The sequence below is a fragment of the Ictidomys tridecemlineatus genome, chromosome 2, assembly GCF_052094955.1.
Source record: "Ictidomys tridecemlineatus isolate mIctTri1 chromosome 2, mIctTri1.hap1, whole genome shotgun sequence".
NCBI lineage: Eukaryota > Metazoa > Chordata > Mammalia > Rodentia > Sciuridae > Ictidomys > Ictidomys tridecemlineatus.
The window spans coordinates 83,141,553-83,161,044 of NC_135478.1; the positions used below are offsets into that span (position 1 = coordinate 83,141,553).

The 19,492-nt window shown below is 44.9% G+C and overlaps 1 protein-coding gene across 2 annotated transcripts in view; it reads left to right on the forward strand.

The window, feature by feature from the left end:
- Window positions 1-19,262, forward strand: part of Ptpn11 (protein tyrosine phosphatase non-receptor type 11) — an 85,501-nt gene extending 66,239 nt beyond the window's left edge. For both annotated transcript variants that reach the window (XM_078039059.1, XM_078039060.1), the window contains exons 14-16: window positions 12,107-12,219; window positions 13,742-13,838; window positions 15,099-19,262. In XM_078039059.1, coding sequence (XP_077895185.1) covers window positions 12,107-12,219; window positions 13,742-13,811 — 183 coding nt within the window. In that variant the 3' untranslated portion in view covers window positions 13,812-13,838; window positions 15,099-19,262. The remainder of the gene's footprint in view (window positions 1-12,106; window positions 12,220-13,741; window positions 13,839-15,098) is intronic.
- The last annotated feature ends 230 nt before the right edge of the window (window positions 19,263-19,492 follow it).

Genomic DNA, 19,492 nt, shown 5'->3' on the forward strand with positions numbered 1-19,492 from the left:
CCTCCCATCTCAGCCTCCAGAGCAGCTGCTGGGATTACGGGCGTGTGCCACTGTGCCTGGCAACATGCTCTTTAATGATTTCAGTGTTATAGAATTTAGAAAGCAAATGTCCCTGGTCCCACCCAGAGCATGCTTGCATTCATTTTTCATTCATTCATCCAGCCAGTACTTTTTGGTGCCAATATGTGTCAGCACTGTGTTTATAAGTGTATTGACAACTATTTGGTATGTGGGCCTTTGGATTTTAAAAAAAACGAGTAGGCTTAGATTATTTATTTTTAAGAATAGGGTCCTAGAATATAGTTTTCTGCACTGTGCAGTTTGGATCAGTCCAGAAACTCACTCCCTAGTTGTTTGGGGTAAAGTGAGAAAAAAAAATACTTCTATTTAGTTTTAGGAAAAATTAAAAACATGAAACCCGTGTAACTTCTAAATTAAGCAAAGGGACAAAACTCATTCCGGATAATTGATTATTCTGAAATATAGTCATTTTCCACGTTAGGATTAATTAAACCTTTTTGAGAGTGAAAAAATTTGCTAAAGAAGGACAAATGAAGAAAAGAAAATGACATTGGGTGGAAACCATGTGGAAAGAAGTAGAGAAATAGAAGCGATAGCAGGAAGGAAAAATCTAGAAACCAGAGGTGGGAAGCCCAGGAAAGTGCTAGTGGGGCCGTGTTGAGAAAGTTCGAACATTTTTATTGACAGTGCTTCTCACACTCTGCCAGTCACTTGGAGGGAAGTTGTTTTGTTATTGTCCATTTACAGTAGCAAAATATATATATATTTTTTATTTGCAAAGATAGTATAAAATTTCTTTTAAATAGCTTTTCTGAATATTAGTATTTAACAGTTACTTTTTCATTCATTCATTCATTTTCTCCTTAAGTTCTTATAAAAACTGTATATGAATTTAAAAAATGGAATGTTATGAGTTGCAAATATACATGTCTCTTGGCTTCCAGATGCTCTGGTATATATTTCCAAAAAATAAGGATATTCTCTTACATAATCATGATTGTCAAAATGGGGAACATGGATAAAACTAGTGTTTAACCTATAGATTATAGTCGGATCTTGCTAGGTTGTCCTACTAACTTCCTGTTTGTGGCCCAGGGTCACACGGGGCATTTATCTCTGGTCTCCTGTAGCCTGGAGAGTTTCTCATGCTCTCCTGATCCTTCATGACCTAGACATTTTTGAAGAGTTCAGGCCATTTGTTGGGTAGAATGGCCCTCAGTTTGGGTTTGTCAGTTTCCTCTTATGAGATTCAGGTGGTGCCCTTTTGGCCGAACTGTCACAGAAGTCATGTGTCCTTGGTATAGTACCTCAGGAGCATACTGTGGACTTGATTGGTTTTTGGTGGGGTTAACTTTGATTGCCTGAGTAAGGTGATTTGTCAGGTTTCTCCACCATGAAGTGACTCATCATTCCTTTTTAATTAACATCTTAGGTAGATACTTGAGATCGTGGGAGTAACCTGTTTCATTTACTTTTTGCTTACTGATTTTACATTCATTGATAATTGCCAGGAAAGATTATCATTGCATTTGCCAAAGTCTGGTTTTGTATTTCCATCATTTTTTTTTTAGCTTTACTGAACTATAAATGACAAGTAAAAATTATTTGTTCAGGTTGCACAATATATTTAGAATTGCATGTACATCGTGAAACGATCCATTACCGCACGTTGTTAACTTCTTTTTGTGTGTAGTGAGAATACTTAAGATCTGCTTGCTTAGCGAATTTCACTGTAGACACTGTAGACATTCACTGTGTTCACTGTAGACACCAGGCCATATGTTAGGTCAGAACTTACTTATTGTATGACTGAGGATTTGTATCCTTAGCCCAGTGTCTCCCTATGGCCTCCCTCCATCCCTTAGTAACCACCGTTTTAATCACTGTTTCCATGTGTCCAACTTTAGATTCCACATGTAGGTGAGGTCGTATGTGTCTTCCTCTGGCTGATTTCACTTAGTATAAAGCTCTCCCATCCATCCATGTTGTTGCGAATGGATTTTCTTCTTTTTTAAGCTGAATAATATTTCACTGTCTGTATAAACCACATTTTCCTGGTCCATTCATCCATTGATGGACCCTTAGATTGTTTCCAAATCTTGGTGATGGTGAAGAATGCTGCAGAGAACATGGGACTGCAGATATCTGTGATCATTTCTTTTGAATGTAAACCTTAGTAGTGGGGTTGCTGGATCATAGGATAGCTTGTACTTTAATTTTTTGAGGAACCTCTGTACTTTCTCTCATAATAGTATAACAATTTACAATACTACCAATAACATGTAAGGGTCCCTTTTCTCCTCATTTGCCAACACTTGTTAACTTTTGACTTTCTATTAATAACCTCTTAGTAGGTATGAAGTGATATCTCATTATTGTGATTTTAGTTTTCATTTTTCTGATGATCAGTGATGTTGAGGGCCTTTTCATATAACTTTTGGTCATTTGTATGCTTTTTTTGGAATAATGTCTTTTCAAGCTCTCTCTCGGTCTCTCTCTGTATTGCCTCATTCATTCACACACACACAAAAGTAATTCCCAGCTGGATGTAGTGGCACACGCCTGTAATCCCAGCAGCTCAGGAGGTTGAAGAAGGAGGATCTCGAGTTCAAAGCCAATCTCAGCAATGGTGAGGCGCTAAGTAACTCAGTGAGACCCTGTCTCCAAATGAAATTCAAAATAGGGCTGGGGATGTGGCTCAGTGGTTGAGAGCCCCTGAGTTCAATCCCCAGTACCCCCCACCCCCCCAAAAAAAGGTAGTTCCTATAGACCTTTCACTAGTTTTCTCTGAAGTTAACTTTTTACATAACCATGGTACATTTATCAAAATTGAATAAGTAACATTGATGCATTATCATTAACTGAGCTCTAGAATTTGTTTTGCTTTGTTTCTCTTTATGGTGCTGAGGATCAACCCAGGCCCTTGCTCATGTGGTAGACAAGCCCTCTACCTCAGAGCTACATCCCCAACTCTAGAATTTACTTGGATCCACCAGTTTTCCCACATATATTTTTCTGTTCTGGGATTCAGTTCAGGATCCAAGTTGAGTTTACTGTTCTGATTCCTTAGTCTCCTCTGATCTGTGATACTTTCTCCCCCCACCCACATTTTTTAATTGGTGCATTATAGTTTTACATAATGATGGGATTTGTTATAACATATTTGTAGATACACACAATATAACAATATAATTTTGGCTAATATCACTCCCCAGCGCTTCCTCCTCAGTGTTACTTTATTTGTTGTTCTTTATTTTTTTATGAACTTGACAGTTTTTTTTTTTTTTTTGTATTAGGGATAGAATGCAGGGGTGCTTTACCTCTGAGCTATATCCCCAGTCCCCCTCCCCACCCTTTTTGTTTTTAATCTTGAGACAGGGTCTTGCTGAATTGCTGAGGCAAACCTCCAATTTTCAGTCCTCCTGCCTCAGCCTCCTGAGTTGCTGGGAAATAAGTGTGTACCACTGCACTCAGAGACCTGCATAATTTTGAAGAGTACTGATCAGACACTTTGTAGGATTTTCTCAAGTTGGGTTAGCCTTGGTTTTCTGGTGATTAGACTGGCTAACAGATTTGGAAGAAGAATTACCACTGCGGTGTATTGTGGTTATAGCCGACTGTCCTTCTCCTGACTTAGGGAGTAGATTCTATCAGCACAGCCTGCTTGGGATTAATCTCGGTCACTTGGCTTAGGTTCTCCCTGCCACATTTCTTACTGTTCAGTTAACTCTTGTACCTGTTCCCTGTTCTATTCCCAAGCCTTGAGTCATGTAGTCCACGATGCAGAAGCAAGTTGTATCTCCTGGAATGCGTGGTGACTACATAAATTATTTGGAATCTTTTTAAAAGGAAGACTTGTCCCTTTCTGTACTTACTTACTTTTTATTGATTTATATAAGTTCAGAGCTATGTATGTTGTTTTATGCTTGGTTTATAATTTAATACTATGCTGTTTATTTTGTTGCTAAAACTATTGCAACTTTGGCCACTTTTCAGTTGCCCCCGAGTCCTTTGACGTGCACAGATCCTTTTGTTTTTGAGCACTTCCTTACTTGCTGGCACTACAGGATGTTCCAGGCTCGTTTAAATTTTCCCTGCTCTAGCCCTGGAATTGGCCAGTTCTCTATGGAGCCCCCTCTTCCCTTTATTGGAAACTAGAGTCTAGAAACCGAACCTGGGTGCTGGTTGTGCTCCGATGTTTCGGACAAACCCAGTGCCCCAGGGTACACTCTGGCCTCCCCCTGCTCGTGTGTCACTTTTTCCCCTAGAAGGGAGAAGCCTCAGATCTGTTATCTACAACTCAGTTACCAATTTACCCAACTATTATAAAAACAGTTTGAGAATTGCTAACCTGGACTGCTTCCTGTAGCCTGTGGGGAGCACATTTTAAGAAGCAGTGTAGAGAGGCCTTAGCGTCTCCTCTGGAGAGAACCTCTACAGTCGGACACAGGTCACTTTTACAAATTTTGGAGTAACAAGACCAGGATAGAGATGCGGTGGTGCAGGCTAAATTTAAATTGTTGCAGTTAAATTAAGAAAGACTTGAACTGGCCTGGTGTAGTACTGACCATTTGTTCTTTGGTGTTATTCCTTTGTGGAATATTTGGATACCTTTTGCATTGCAGACATCTTTTAGGTGCTGCCTCACGGGGCTGGAAATCTGAGTTCACAGAGACCACACCCCATGTGCCCTGTTTTATTTGTTTCCCTGGATTTGTGCTTTTTTGTGTATCTTCTGCAGTTTCCATTGAAAAAGCCTCTTCACATATGTTCATTCTTAGCCAGTGCAGAGGCGCACGCTTGTGATCCCAGTGGCTCTGGCGGCTCAGGCGGGAGGATCACAAGTTCAAAGCCATCCTCAGCAACTTAGTGCAGTCCTAAGCAACTTAGGGAGACCAGATCTCAAAATAAAAAACAAAAAAGGGCAGGGGATGAGGCTCCGTGGTAAGGCCTCCCTGGGTTCAACCCCCAGTACCCCTGCCCCCAAATATTCATTCTTCTGTGCATTAATTAAAGCAGGCTGGACTGGTCAGGCAGGTGCCAAATCCTGGGGACTTAAGTGGAGGTGAAGTCAATTCGGCTGGACAGGAGGGAGTTGGGGGAATGCAGGGGGCCATGGGCAAGGTTGGAAAAAGCAGAGACCAGAGTGGGGGCCTGTGGGGACTTGTGAGAAGTGTTAGAGTTGAGACTTTCTTCTGAGGGAGATGGGAAGTCACTGAGGAGCTTCAAGTAGAGGCGTGCTAGAGAAAGATCCCACTGGAACTTAGGACTCTGGCTTGAGGGAGATGAAGGGGCGGGACAGGCTGCGGTGATGGAGAGAGCATGCGGTTTGCACGGGGTGGAGGCCGCTAGTGGGTTTGGAGAGAAGTGTAGGGCCGGTGAGCTTTGGATTTGATGTGAAAGGAGGGAAGGTCTTTGCAGTCCTGACCCCAGAGCACCCAGGGAGGTCATTGCTGCTGTCACCCAGACCAGAGAGTTTCCATTTTACCCTTCCCTCCTGCTCTTGGCTTTTGGACGTTTTCTGGTTCAGAGTTGAGAGGGTAATCAGAGTCACTTCACATGGGAAGACATTTCATCCCAGTGACCATGGGGCCTCATGGTGGCTCCTTCTTCTCGACCTTGACTGTGTGCAAATTGGCAAAGCCTTCAGAGTCATAGACACGCAGAAGGCTTGGTGACCATGCTGTGCCAATGACTGTGAGGGAGGGTAGGTCAATTTTACATTATTTTCTAGGCCTCAGAAGCTCATTACCCTCTACCCTCCAAAGCAGAGCAGAACAGCTTCTGTCCCCTGAGACTACTTCTTGATCTATAAGACACCTGGCCTGTCACAGAAACAGCTAAGAGACAAGCTCATCTGATTTGTGAATCAGTTTTACTTAAGTAAGCTAAAAGACTCCAACATCCTTATGCTTTTTCTTGGGCTACTTTGATTCATTGAAATAATTCCTATGCTGTTTGCATTAATCACTCCTCTTTAGAAAATTGTCATCACTTCATGTAGAAATGTTGATTTTGAATTTTAAGAAGGTGGTAAGGAGGGGGGAGGGAAGCTGCTGTGAGTGGGTCTAGATGTTCTGTAATGCAGATGAGAAAGTTCTAGCAATCTGCTGTACCGCAGTGTATGTTATATAGTTCACAGTACTGTACTGTATATTTAAAAATTTGCTCACAGGGTAGATCTTACATTACATCTTTTTTTAAACTACAACTTAAAGAAGTATTGAATAACAAAGCAAGTTAATGCTTTAGTTTACATTTATTATATATGTAAGATTTCTGTTTGAAAGGAATTAAGATTTTTAAACTTTAGAATAATTTTTAAATTTCTCTGCTAGTTCTTCCATTTAATACTTAATTAAATTTATTGATGACTGATTTTTTTTTTTTTTAATTTTCTGGGGAGCAAACCCAGAGCTTTGTGAATACTAGGCATGTGCTCTACTGTTGAGCTCATCCCTAGTCCCTTAATATTTCATTTTGAATTATGCCGTATCTTTCTTTCTTTTTTTCCACACCCCCCTCCAGTATCGGGAATTGAGCCCAGATGTCTTCTATCATTAAGCTGCATCCCCAGCTCTTTTTATTTTTTATTTTGAGACAAGGTTTTACCCAGTTGCTCAGGCTGGCCTTGAACTTGTATCCTCTTGTCTCAGTCTCCCATCGAGTTGCTGGGATTATAGGTATGTGCCACTGTGCCGGGCTATATTGTATCTTTCTAAAGATTATTTCTTATGTAAGTAATCATTTGAGTGCAAAAAGTCTATGGTATCTTCTCAGAGGCTGTTATTCACAGTCTTTCCTTTTTGTTTTTGGTACTTGGGGATTGAACTCAAGGGCACTCAACCACTGAGCCACATCCTCAGCCCTATTTTGTATTTTTTATTTAGAGACAGGGTCACTATGTAAACTAAACAAAACATTTTCACCTTGGATGAGGATCTTCAAGTAGAGGAGTGCTAGAGAAAGATCCCACTGGAATTTAGGACTCTGGCTTGAGGGAGATGAAGGGGTGGGACAGGCTGCCGTTATGGAGAGGGCGTGCGGTTTGCACGAGGTGGGGGCAATCTTTGGATATCTGTTCTGCAGTCTTTCCTAGATTAAAATTCTCTTAACGACTGCTTCATCCATTAATAGAGGCTAAATATTAGTGGCTCGCATAACTCAGAAGCTTATTTCTCTTCTATGTAAAAGTCTGATATGACAGGCAATTTGGGAAGGGGGTATAGGGTGGCCTGTTCCCTGAGTCATCAGTGAAGCCAGGCACGTTCTGTCTGGTGGCTCTGTTGTCCTCTAGAATGTTTCCTTTCTACGTGGGTGCAGGGAGCACAAGGAGGCAGGGGGCCGAGACTGCCTGTTACGTCGGAGTCAGCAGACTTTCAGTGAAGGGTCAGAGTAGAGGATTGGGCTTTGCAGCCACATGTGCTGTTCCCCTCTTGTTCTTTTTCCTTGGTTTGTTTAAAACCTTTTGAATGTAAAAGCTCTACTTATCTTGAAGCCCTTACAAAGTCTAGGCCCTGTGCTAGATGTGTGTCCCATGCCAGTGTTTTGCCAACTGCTCTTCTAAGGGCTTGGCCTAGAAGTTGTGCATTTTTTTCATCTGTAAAATAGGATCAAGAAAAGTGTCTATTCAAAAGGTTGCTGTGAAAATTAAAAATATGATATTCAAATTGTGGCTGGTACAAAGTGAGCATGTTTCACTGTTTCTGTTATTTAATTTGTATTTAATCCCACCTGTGAAAGAGAATTATATATTTTTAAAACTATTTTTTAACATGGTTTATGGCTTTTTAAACATAAAATTGCTACAGCTGCTTAGCCTAGCACTGTATTTAAATCAGTGCTTTAGTCTTTAAGATATTTTAATTTTATTTTTTTGATAGGTGATCCTCTTGCCTCACTGGAAGTTGACTCAGGGGTGCTCTACCACTGACCAGACCTTCTTTAATTTTTAATTTGAGAAAGAATTTTACTAAATCACCCAGGTTGGCCTTGAAATTGTGATCCTCTGGCCACAGTAGATTGGATCGTGGGTGTGTGCTGCTGTGCCCAGCTTGAGTCTTTTTTTATAACTTCTATTTTTTTGAATTCTTTCTTTTGATTTGATCATGATTTTTTAAAGAAGGTATTATATTTTAAGTGTTTGCATGCTTATAAATGTCTGAACGGGTTTTATATCTAAAGGGTAATTCAGCAGGGTATAAAATTCTTGGGTGATCTTTTCCACAGGATTTTTAAAATTTTGTGTTTGTATGAAATCTAAAGCCAGTTTGATTATTCCCCCCAGTGTTTTCTGCCTGGAGACTTATGATCCTTTCTGTTTCTTTGATGTTTGGGAAGTTGCTATATAGCTTTTCCTACTTTATAGGCTCTTAAAATTTAGATTCAGATGTTTTTAAATTTTTATTTTAATCTGAGGGGTGTTTTCTTGCAATTTATTTTAGAAGCTTTCTTCTTGTTCTTTTCAGGAATTGTATATTGAATCTCTTATGTGCCTTTCTTTTTTCATTTGAAACATAGTTTTGTAGTACATTTTCTCTGCGTTATCTGCAGTGGCCCCTTCTGAATTTTTAGTTATTTTTGCTGCCTTTAATTGGATTTCAGTCTCTAAATAATTTTTGTCTTTCTTTTTCCATGTCTCCCTGGTGTTGTCCCAGCTCCGCTCTCCTCTCCTCTGTGGTTTTATAATCTCCTAGTTGAGCTCATTTTAAAGAAAGTTCATGGCATAGAGTCTGTGAGGCTAATGTGAGCATTGACTTTTTCCTCTTCTCTCCTTCATTTCTTTTGTGATTTGCTTCTCTGTCTGCCTTTTACTTATTGTTCCTTTCTCATTTTGATTTTTTGTTTATTTTCCCGCGGTGCTAGGGACTGAGCCCAGAGCCTCACACATGGTAGAGCGCTCTACCACTGAGCCACGACCCTAGCCCTTTTTACATTTTATTTTGAGACAGGGGCTTGCAAAGTTGCCCAGGCTGGCCTTGAACTTGTGAACCTCTTGCTTCCACTTTCTGAATAGCTGGGGATACAGGCGTGTGCCGCTACACTTGGCTCCTTTTTCATCCTGTTCTCTGTTCCCTGCAGTGGGCATGTATGCAGTCTTATCCTGGCCCTTTCCAATGCCCACTCATTATTAAGTGGGTTCTTTGGAGAGGTTCTTTGGTGGCTGAGGAGGTCAACAGCTTTGACTTGGATTTGTTGTCTCAAATGCTTTGTCACCTTTGTCCTGGGAGCACATCCATCTGCTGGTGTTCAGGAGGTTATTGTGACTCCTTACGAAGTACACTGATCCCTCAGTATCTGAAGGCAAAGAGATCCAGGGCCCGCATGGATACCAGGATCCACGGAGACTCCCCATCCGTTCTATAAATGGCGTAGTATTTGCAGAGAACCTGCACACCTCCTCCCCTGTACTTTGAATCATCTGTAGATTACTGTGATCCATGAAACAGTATAAATGCTCTCTGTTAAATAACTCTTCCACTCACTGTATGGTTCAGAGAATAACAGGAGGAAAGTCTGTGCATGTTTTGGATAGTTTGATCCATGGTTGGTTGAATCTGGAGATGTGGCACCTGTGGATATGGAGGGCAGCTGTGTAGTTTATCAGAGGGCTAACATGCTCCCCGCTTCCGGTCAGCCTCAGCCAGGAGGGTAGCCTGACACCAAGAAAAGCCCCTCAGGACTGTAAATTGGTGAAACCAATCTGGAAAGCAGTATGGAAAATTGGGAATGGAACCACCATTTGACCCAGTTATCCCAATCCTTGGTCTATACCCAAAGGATTTAAAAACAGCATACTTCAGGGACACAGCCATATCCATGTTTATAGCAGCACAACTCACAATAGCTAAACTGTGGATCCAACCTAGATGCCCTTCAGTAGATGAATGGATAAAGAAAATGTGGTGTATATACCCAATGGAGTATCATTCAGCAGTAAAAGAGAATAAAATCATGGCATTTGCAGGTAAATGGATGGAGTTGGAGAATACAATGAAGTAAGCCAATCCCAAAAAACCAAATGCAGAATGTCTTCTTTGATACAAGGATGCTGATTCATAATGGGGCTGGGGGACAGATGAGAGGAATGGAGGAATTTAGATAGGGGAAAGGGGAGGGAGGGGAAGGGGGGAATGGGGGTAGGGAAGACAGTGGAAGGAGACGGACATGATTACCGTGAAATCATGGATGAAAACATGGATGGTGCGACTCTACCTAGTGTTCAACAGAGACATGGAAAATTGTGCTCTGTTTGTGTACTACAGGTTGAATTGCATTCTGCTGTCATGTATAACTAATTAGAATAAATAAAAAGAATAAAAGAAGAAAAGCCCCTCAGAACATGGGCGTGTCTGCTGTATGGAACTGGCTCTCTTCAGGGCGCCCCCACTGTCTAGCCACCTGTGTCCCCAGGTCTTCTCGCCTCCGTGGTACTGCCTTCCACCTCTGTGACACTGATGCACAGGGGTTTCCTTTTCCTGCTGAGGTCTGAGTGCGGACGCTCCTTGTGGGTCCGGGTTCCATGGTGCTGAAGCAGGGGTGCCTTGTAGCTCACCGCCTGGAGTGGTGTTGGTCCCCTCCTCCACCTGTATGAGCTTCCCACGGTTGATCATTTGTTCTTTTGTGGGCTTTGAGTAGAAGAGAAAAAAGGTATTTCCCTGATGGATCTAGATTTCTTTTGTGTTTTACATTTTTATTTTGAAAAAATTTAAAAATATACAGTATCACAACCCATAATTGTCCTTTTACTTTGTCACATTTTTTTAAAGGTTTTTTTCCCTCTTCTAAAAACATCTAGTGTGATGGGTCCAGGTGGGATTCCCTTTGACCCCTACCCCTGCTCCCTCACTCAATTCAACCCCCAAAACCCTAAAGCAGTCAACAGCATCAGGGGCTCATTTTACATTTAAGGTATAAATGCTTCGCACAGTGTCTCCGAGGCCTGTTTGGAATGGCCTCCCAGCCGGCAGCCTGCCATAGTGTTGTCCTGCAGCTGCGGGACTTGTTTTGATGCAGAGATTGTGCCCTGTGTCGGCTCCTCTTCTCTGTTGCCTGTTACTCCACCATGTGGACAGAGGCTTTCCTTTGTTCTGTTTGACTTTCTTAAGAGTAGCCTGTCGCAGGCCACCCTTGTACAACCCTTAGGTGCCAGGTTTTCTCAAAGAGAAATAGATGTTCAGGATTGCAAGATATATGTCTTTTCATTTTTACTAAACACTAACTAGTTAGTACTGCTTCCATGAACTAATTGTACATCCAGCGATGGCACCAGTTTACCCCCTGGCAGGGGATGGCGTTCCCAACAGTGTCTGATGTAGCCACACTGTGTGCTTTCTGCACTTTCCTGAGCAATCTTAAAATGAAGGCAGCATTATATAATGACGCCCCTTTGATGGGTAGATTTTCAGAATTGGTTGTTTTTAGGTGAATATAGGAATAGAAAAGGGTGATAAGCCTGTAACCAGGAGTCCTACTGAATATAGCTCACTCCACAACGTGACAGGATGACATTCCTCCTGGGTTTGTTGTTTGTTTGTTTGGCCTCCTTCCACCCCCCAGGGCATCATTTCAGCCAAAATGAAGTTTCAGAGTTCTGGTGTCTTTGTGGGAGAGGGCAGTGGTGGGAGAGGGGAGATGGGGTAAAGTGCACGGTCATTTCTCTCCTCAGAGTGGAACCATCATCTGTTCTGTGTGCCCTTTGTACTTGGAGTGGGTTTATTTCTGGAGCTCCTTTCTTGGCTGTTTACCTGAAAATCATTAGATGGGGTGCACATGAACTCTGAGATGATTACTGCTGGGGTGGCCCAGGAAGTGGGGAATCCTCTCAAAGCCAGAGATAGGCGTGTTAGGCTCAGGGCCTAGTAAGTGGTCCGTGTGTGACCCTGTGTGCTTTCAAATTGTGGGGTTCAAATGGACTTTGATCGGGGTGGTGTGTTTATATTGAGGAGGTGAGCTCCCTAACATCACAGTCAGAAAGAACACCCACATTCTCTAACCTGTCTGCTCTCTTTGGTGAATACCTTTTTTGCTCCTTCATTTCTATAAAAAAAGTCACAGTTCTCATCCGCACCTTTTGAACTTTCAGAAAAGCAAAAGGAAAGGACACGAATACACCAACATTAAATATTCCCTAACGGACCAGACAAGTGGAGACCAGAGTCCCCTGCCACCTTGTACCCCAACGCCACCCTGTGCAGAGTAAGTAGCGATGAAGGAACCTCTTTCTGCCTGGACAATATGGTGTTCCATAAAGGCTTGAAAGCATCCGTGACAAACCTAGAGCACAGGCCCTGCATGGCCGCCCCATGGCTGGCGGTGCTGTGGATTGTGTCAGTGCCGTCCCAACTCCATCTTTTGCCCCAACTGAAGGCGGTCACCATGCTCTGTATGGGATTCTGAGCTTATCAAGTGGTGACTCTCCAAGAAGAATCCAGGTTTCGGTTTGCAGTGGCGGGGACTGTTGAGGGAGGCAGCGTCCCTTGTTGATGTGCCAAGACTCTTTCTGAATAAGAGGAAGTGAGTTGGCATTGGTGTGCGCGCTCACCTCGATATGCTGGTTTCCTGCGGGTCAGTGGGTGTTCACACCAGGGCTCAGCACGCTGCAGCCCGCAGACCACATCTAAAGCAAAAAGAAAGCTCCTGAGAGTAAGTGACAGAGGCGGTGGCTTGCAGAGCCTGCCACACCTGCCTCCTGGCTCTTTCCAAAAAACGTTTGCTGACCCCTGTTTAACCCTAACGTGCTAAACTGGTCATATTCTAAAGTCACTTTCTGGTTTAGCATTCACTTCTTAGTTTCCCGTAAGGATCTTGTCTCTTTGCTTTGATGTGGGTTTTAAAGCCTGGGGACTGTGACGTGGCCTCTGGCTGTCTTAGGTGGAGGTTCGTGTTCACACTTGCTTGCAGTGGAGCTTCCTCAAACTGCCCCTTCCCGTCCCCTGCAAGGACTGGGAACGTTGGCATTCTCGGTTGCTGCCTGCAGTAGTTTGCAGTGCTGTCGTGAAGCCGACCTTCCTCTCCTGTGGGGGGCAGAATGGGCTCCAGCCACTCCCTTCTTTCTATGGCAGGCCAGCGACTGCGGGGCTGGTTGTCGCCCCATTCCTGATCCCTCCACCCACCCAGGGCATCCCAGGCCCGAAGCCCCTCTAGGCCAGCACCCCCAGCTGCTGGGTCCCTGTCTGCTTGGGTCCCACTCTGATCCCCTCTCCTTGCTGAGAGAGAAACCTGAGCTCCTGCATGCTGGCCCCCCTTGGTCCTACACTAGCCCATCCTCCTCAGGGTCCCCCAGCCGAAGCTAAGAGGAGCTCGTCCCTGTCGGCTGCCGCCTCGTTCCCGTCTTGGAGCTTTTCCCTGTTCTGATGCCTCTGTTGGAAGTGACAGTGGCCCCTTGCTGCATGAACCTGTCCTACCTCCTTCACGGTTTGCCCCAAATGCCTTATGTCCTATAGGGCTCCATGCTGTGCCACCTGGAGACTCCCCACTTCCTCCTCACCCCAGGGAGCACAGGGACCAGTGGCTCCTGTTGTCCTTGTAGCTGTGTGGTGTTATTGCTGTGTGTCTGTGTCTTTTGTCCCTTCCAAGAACGTCTGCTCTGGTGGCAAGAAGGCGTCTGCAGCATAACGGGTGGTTCCACAGGAAGTGGTGTGTGCTGCGCAGGTGCCACGGACGCTTACACTGCGTGTCCTGCGTGTTGTGAGTGTCCCCCTTTTCCTTTTCTCTGCAGAATGAGAGAAGACAATGCCAGAGTCTATGAGAACGTGGGCCTGATGCAGCAGCAGAAGAGCTTCAGATGAGAAGAGCCGCGGGAACTGCAGCCCAGAGTAGGTATTGGGTGCTCGAGGGCTCTGGGCGCATTGCTTCTATAATTATGGCGTTTTTAAGCAGGCAAGGAATCGTGACTATTTCAGCAGAGTACACTGTAATTGGGCTTTACACACCAGCCTCCTTGCTCCTCACCCTGCATTTCCTTCTCTAAGCTGGATTGAGTTTATAGTTCATTAAGCAGCAAAATCAAATACAGAATCAGTTGTGCAAGGGCTGAGGCTGCACTCAACACCAGGAGAGCGGCTGACAGCAGTAGCAAGGGAGGGTGGAGGGGTCACTGTCCCTGCGGCATTTATTAGAGCTGCTGGTAACCAGGAGGTGCTGGGCACAATCTGGTGATACCTGGACAGCCGTGGGAAGAGAGGAGTCAGGGTTTTGAGTTTTCATGTGTGACAGCCTCTGACTGGCCGTGAGATATGGGGACCCTCTTGACCTCTGATGGGATCAGTTCTGCTGCTGGGAACCCATCTCCTAATGCATCTCCTCCCTGCCAATCACCTTTCTAAACTGGAACCCAAGCATGTGGTTTATTTTTGTTACTTGGTACTAGGGATTGAACCTAGGAGTGTTCTACCACTGAGCTACACCAGCCCTTTTTATTTTTTATTTGGAGACAGGATCTTGCACAGTTGCCCAGGCTGGCCTCAAACCTGTGATCCTCCTGCTTCAGCCTCCTGAGTTGCTGGGATCATAGGTGTGTGCCACCACACCTAGCTGTATGTTTTAATAATAACTAGAAACTAGTAGTATATTTCATGTTGAAATTCCCATCTCAGTGGGTAAGGTATCTAAATGTTTAGATCTGCCTTTTAGTAGTTTGGGACTAGGGGTACAGCTTAGTGCTTCCAACTCCCATACTGGGATGGGACTGGTTGAGGGCCAGCAGAGCTGAGAACTCTCAGGTATCCTGACTCCCACCTGGCACTGGGCCCTGAGCTGCCCAGGTGCTGACGGACTGTGCCCTGCCCCTCCTGGACGGCTAACCAACTCTAATGAATGCTGCAGGAACAGGGACCCCCTGCCCTGCCCTGCCCCGGCCCCTGACCCTAACTAATTCTGTGAAGAAAGGATAGGTAAGGAGCGGCCGGAAGGCTGGTTGTAAAACCCAACTGCCGAAACCTTCACAGCACCTTTGCCTGACACGGGCAGAGCCTGGCTCCAGCCCCAGCCCCGAAAACCAGACAAAACAGAACTTAGTGCTTTGCTAAGCTTTTAAACATATTCTCTTTAAATTTTCTACCTTATTTCTTCCCCAGATGTGGACTTTCGCCTTCTCTCTAAAGTTCAAGAACAGACGCAAGGAAGTTTATGTGAAGAATGGATTTGGATCTGGAAAGCTGGCGTCGTGGCTGACTGCCTTTTGATCAGCCACATTTGCAGCCATTTAAAGACCACTGTATTCTAACTCAGCAGTTCATTTCCTCAGATAAGAAGAAGTCGTCTCTACAATGTAGACAATGTGATATTTTATAGAATTTTGTTTTAAATCAAGAAAGCAGTTAAATTGTGCTCTATATTTTAGAGATCATGGGGCTTCAAGTTCAAGTTATGGGCAGTTTTTTTTTTTTTTAATAGCCTGATTTTTTTTTTTTTCTCTTTGTGGGGGATGATGGGACACTTGGAAAAAGAAATGGCTTGGGAAAGTTAGCAGCACCCTTGAGAAGTGGGAACCGTTTCCTTTTCCCTCGCTGCTGTCTTAGTCTGTTTTGTGTTGCCAGACAGGACGCCTCAGACCAGGCGATTTTTAATGGACAACAATCTGTGTCTCCGGTTCTGGAGGCTGGGAGGCCAGGGTGGGGCAGCATCTGCTGAGGGCCTCAGTGCTGCATCAGGGGATTTGGTGGAAGGTGTCACATGCTGAGGGACAGCCAGAGAGGGCCGAGCCTGGTTTTAAAATGAGTCCACTCCTGTGATGACCTTAATCCATTTGTGGCGGCAAAGCCCTGTGACCTGATGGCCCCTTTAAGGCCCCACCTCTCAACACGGCTGCGTTGGAGATTGAGTTTCTAATACAGGAACTTTGAGGACATTCACTCATAGCACTTATCCCTGGTGGATAATTCACCTGGGGGCTTCCTCTTTTTTAGCTAAATGGTCTCCCAGCCAGTGACCGAGACTGTCAGAGGTTGACTGTTTTCACATCGCCGTTAAAAATCATGGGAAAAAAAAATCATGGAAATGTATGAACTAGGGTAAGAGGTGTGTTTTCTCAGCCGATGGCCGTTCCTGTTCAGTGTTGACTGGCGTTTGTGATGGGAAAACAGTTGCCATATTTCCTTTGCTTCTGAGTGACTGTCTTGTGTTTTAAACAGGCTTCTGGGCCGACTGGGCTTTGGTTGTCAGGTGTCGCTCACCTGCCCCCTTCCTTAATCTGAGCTGGGTCCATCGGAGCTGTCCCTCTGCTGCTCTTGCGGGTGGTCCCCCGTGTGTTGGCAGGTCGATGAGACACTGGGATGGCTGGGCTTGGCTCTGCTGGAGTCCTCAGGGTCTGTCCTCCCCGGGGCCTCAGCAGGGTAGTGAGGCCTGTCACCTGACTGCTCAGAGCTCCCACCTGCTCAAGGGCAAACTGGCCAGGCCTCAGGCTCAGACCACAACTGCCACAGCCGCCCTTCCATGCCCTTCCTTGATTAAAGAAGTCACAGGCCCAGCCAGGGTGTGAGGGGTAGGAAGTGGAGGTGCAGTGCCTTGGGGGCCACAGTCTAACATCTGGCACAGCCAGTGCCATGGCAACCAGCTGCCAGTGACCTTGGGAAGCTGCTTCCGCTGTGATAGTGGGAGAAGCTGCAGGTCAGGCTGAGAGAGGAGCAGGGCCTTCAGGAAGCTCTGAACACGTCTTCAGCCCTGAGCACACGTTCCCAACCTCCCCCAAGGGACAGTGGTCTCGCAAGCACAGAGGTGTGTGGGGGACAGAGCATTCGAAACCGAATCCCCTGTCCTCGTAGACCATGGCCAATGTGATGCTTTCTAAGTGCCGCTGGCTTTCTGTCCCGCCCTTGTGGCACCGCCAGGCCGCGGCGAGGAGGAGCAGCCCAGCCGCTGCCAGGTGAGCCAGCCTTGTGCAGGCAGCAGCGAGACTTGCTGATGTCCTACCTTAAGTGCCTTCTCCAGGGACGTCCCCCTTGCCTCAAGTGTTAAACTGTCATCAGTGAGAGTGTCTGAAGACAGCGTTGCAGGGTGACTCTTGTCACGTGTGAGAGCAACTGTGCTGGGAAGTCACGGTCTCTCCCCAGAGCCCTCCTGCTCTGCTCTGAGTGGCAGAGCTGTCCCGGTGGTCGCTCTTTGCGGAGCCCTTTCACTCCCTGAGGTGGTTGGGGAGCGCAATGGCCACCATTTTCACAGATTAAATGAACACTGATGCTCCCCCACCCCGTATTCCTGGGAAGCAGAATTGCTCAGAGCGAGGTGTGGCCTGAGTCACCCCCCCGGCGGATGCAACGAGCAGGGTCTTCCTGTCCAGCCTGCACAGGGAGCTCCCAGCCCAGCGTTTACACCCTCTTCTCTTTACGGCATTGTCAAGTTGACTCATTTGGATTTTGTGGTGGTGTTTTGTCTGTGTGCTTTGGGGACAGAGTCTTGCACCAGCATGCAAGGGTGTGACGGGACAAGGACATCTGCTGAGTTCACATCTCGGTAGTTCTAGATGGGTTGTTTTTGCACTCAGAATGGAAACACCTGATCTCGGCCAGCTTTGTTCCAACACGCTGATTTCATCCAACTATTGTTAAATGAACTGATGCCAACAGAAGATCTGTGGGAAGGCTGCTGGTGTCTGTCTTGTGTTTGGTAAAAGGTAGTTGCACGTTCTCAGGGCAGGTCGCTGTGCATATGGTGGAACCAGACAGAGGGCTAGGAAGATGGGGGTAGCTTGAGGTGTGAGGTTAAGAAGGTGGAAATGCAAGTTCAAGAGGTGGTTCACGAGGAAGTCACAGGCCCTGGGCCAGCGCTGTCAGTAACCGGTGAATCAGGCTCCCTGGCTAGGTGAGATGGGCACAGGTCCGCATCCACTTCTGCACTGTTGCTGGGCATTAAACGCACACAACAGACCATAGCTGGCTGAGTATTTTAAAATTATAAGCATAGGATTTTATATTTGGGGTGAAGAAACTATCTGGCACATGGTATTGGGTTTTTTAAAAAAAGCCAAATTTCAGAGTCTTTATAGCTTTCTTTCTTAAAAAAATAATAAGGTGTCTCATGTTCAGTGTGTGGCTCTCCTGACACCTAAGGTTACCTCTCCCACTGAAATCAGTGACTTTTTAAACGTGGCAGAATGGGGTGAGAAACTGTAGGTAGACTTTCTTGGTGTCTATACCTAGTTGCTTTGGAACAGCCAAGAAAATTGTCAAGATTGTTTCAGGGGTTATTTTACTGGGGATTTTAAGAAATAACAACGGGCTGGGGTTGTGGCTCAGTGGCAGAACACTCACCTGGCATGTGTGAGGCACGGGATTTGATCCTTAACACCACATACCAATAAATAAATAAAATTAGAAAAAAATTTAAAAAGAAGTAACATAAAACCCTGGGTCACTTCCAGTTGAGGGACGTGGGAAGGTGTGCGGTTGGTTGCGAAGTGCAGCGTCGTAGGTTAGTGATCCAGAGGGAGGCTCTGTTGGTGGTGGGAATAAATTTTTACCTAGAAGCACACGCCCCCTTGGTTTGAAGATGCCTTTCCTAGGATATGCATTAGCTTGTGATTTTGTTGAAGTCTTCTTCCTTCTTCCTCTTGAAAAGTGAGTTCCAAACATAGTTTATTGTATCTTCTGTGACTAAAATGTCCACTCCTCCTTCGCCACGGGCAGTTCACACAAGGCAAGGACGTTAAGAAGGTGGCTGTAGTGAGCTGGTAACTATGCTGTATGTCAAACTAATTTTTACAAGTTTCCATCCTAAACCTCAAATCATGTAATTAATAATTTGCCTGTTTATTTATGACCTAATTGTGATTCTTTTATTAATAAAAGCTAATTGAAAAGGACCCTTTATTAAGCCGATGACTAGACCTACATTTAATTTTCCTGCATTGTATGAAGAGTATTGCACCAGAGTATTAAAGATATGTAATATTTTATTGATAAATCTATCCTTTAAAAGGAATACGTTTTAGGATGTCATCATTTTGATGTGAATCATGTAAATGTTGATAATATGCTGTTTATTATACATTTAGTGTTTCAAGAGATCCACTTAATTGCCTTTTTGCCCACGTATATTATTTAGTCTATTTGCAATTGTTTTTTAGAAAATGACATTAAAAGAGTAGTCTATGTAGAGAAACAGTAGTGAATGTTAATTGTCTCCCCACCTGTATTTATGGGTGTTAGTTCAACTGCTTTGCTAGTTGCAAAGCCGTATTACAGAGTAAAGTGTATTTGTAAACTGTATGGAACTAAAAATTAGGAATAAAACCATTTTTCTTATATCATGGTATTTGTCATTTACTTCATCAGAAATGTCCAGGGAACAATTGGGATGGTGGGTCTCTTAGCCCCTCTCACTGGCACCATGTTCACGTCCAGCTGCTCCGAGCTAGAAGGTGCCCTGGGATACGGGGTGGGGAGGGAAGGAATCGGTCCTCAGGTTTCACTGAGTGCCAACTGCAGAAAGAGCTCTAGGAGACAAAGTAAAGCCTAAGGTGCGTCAGACACAC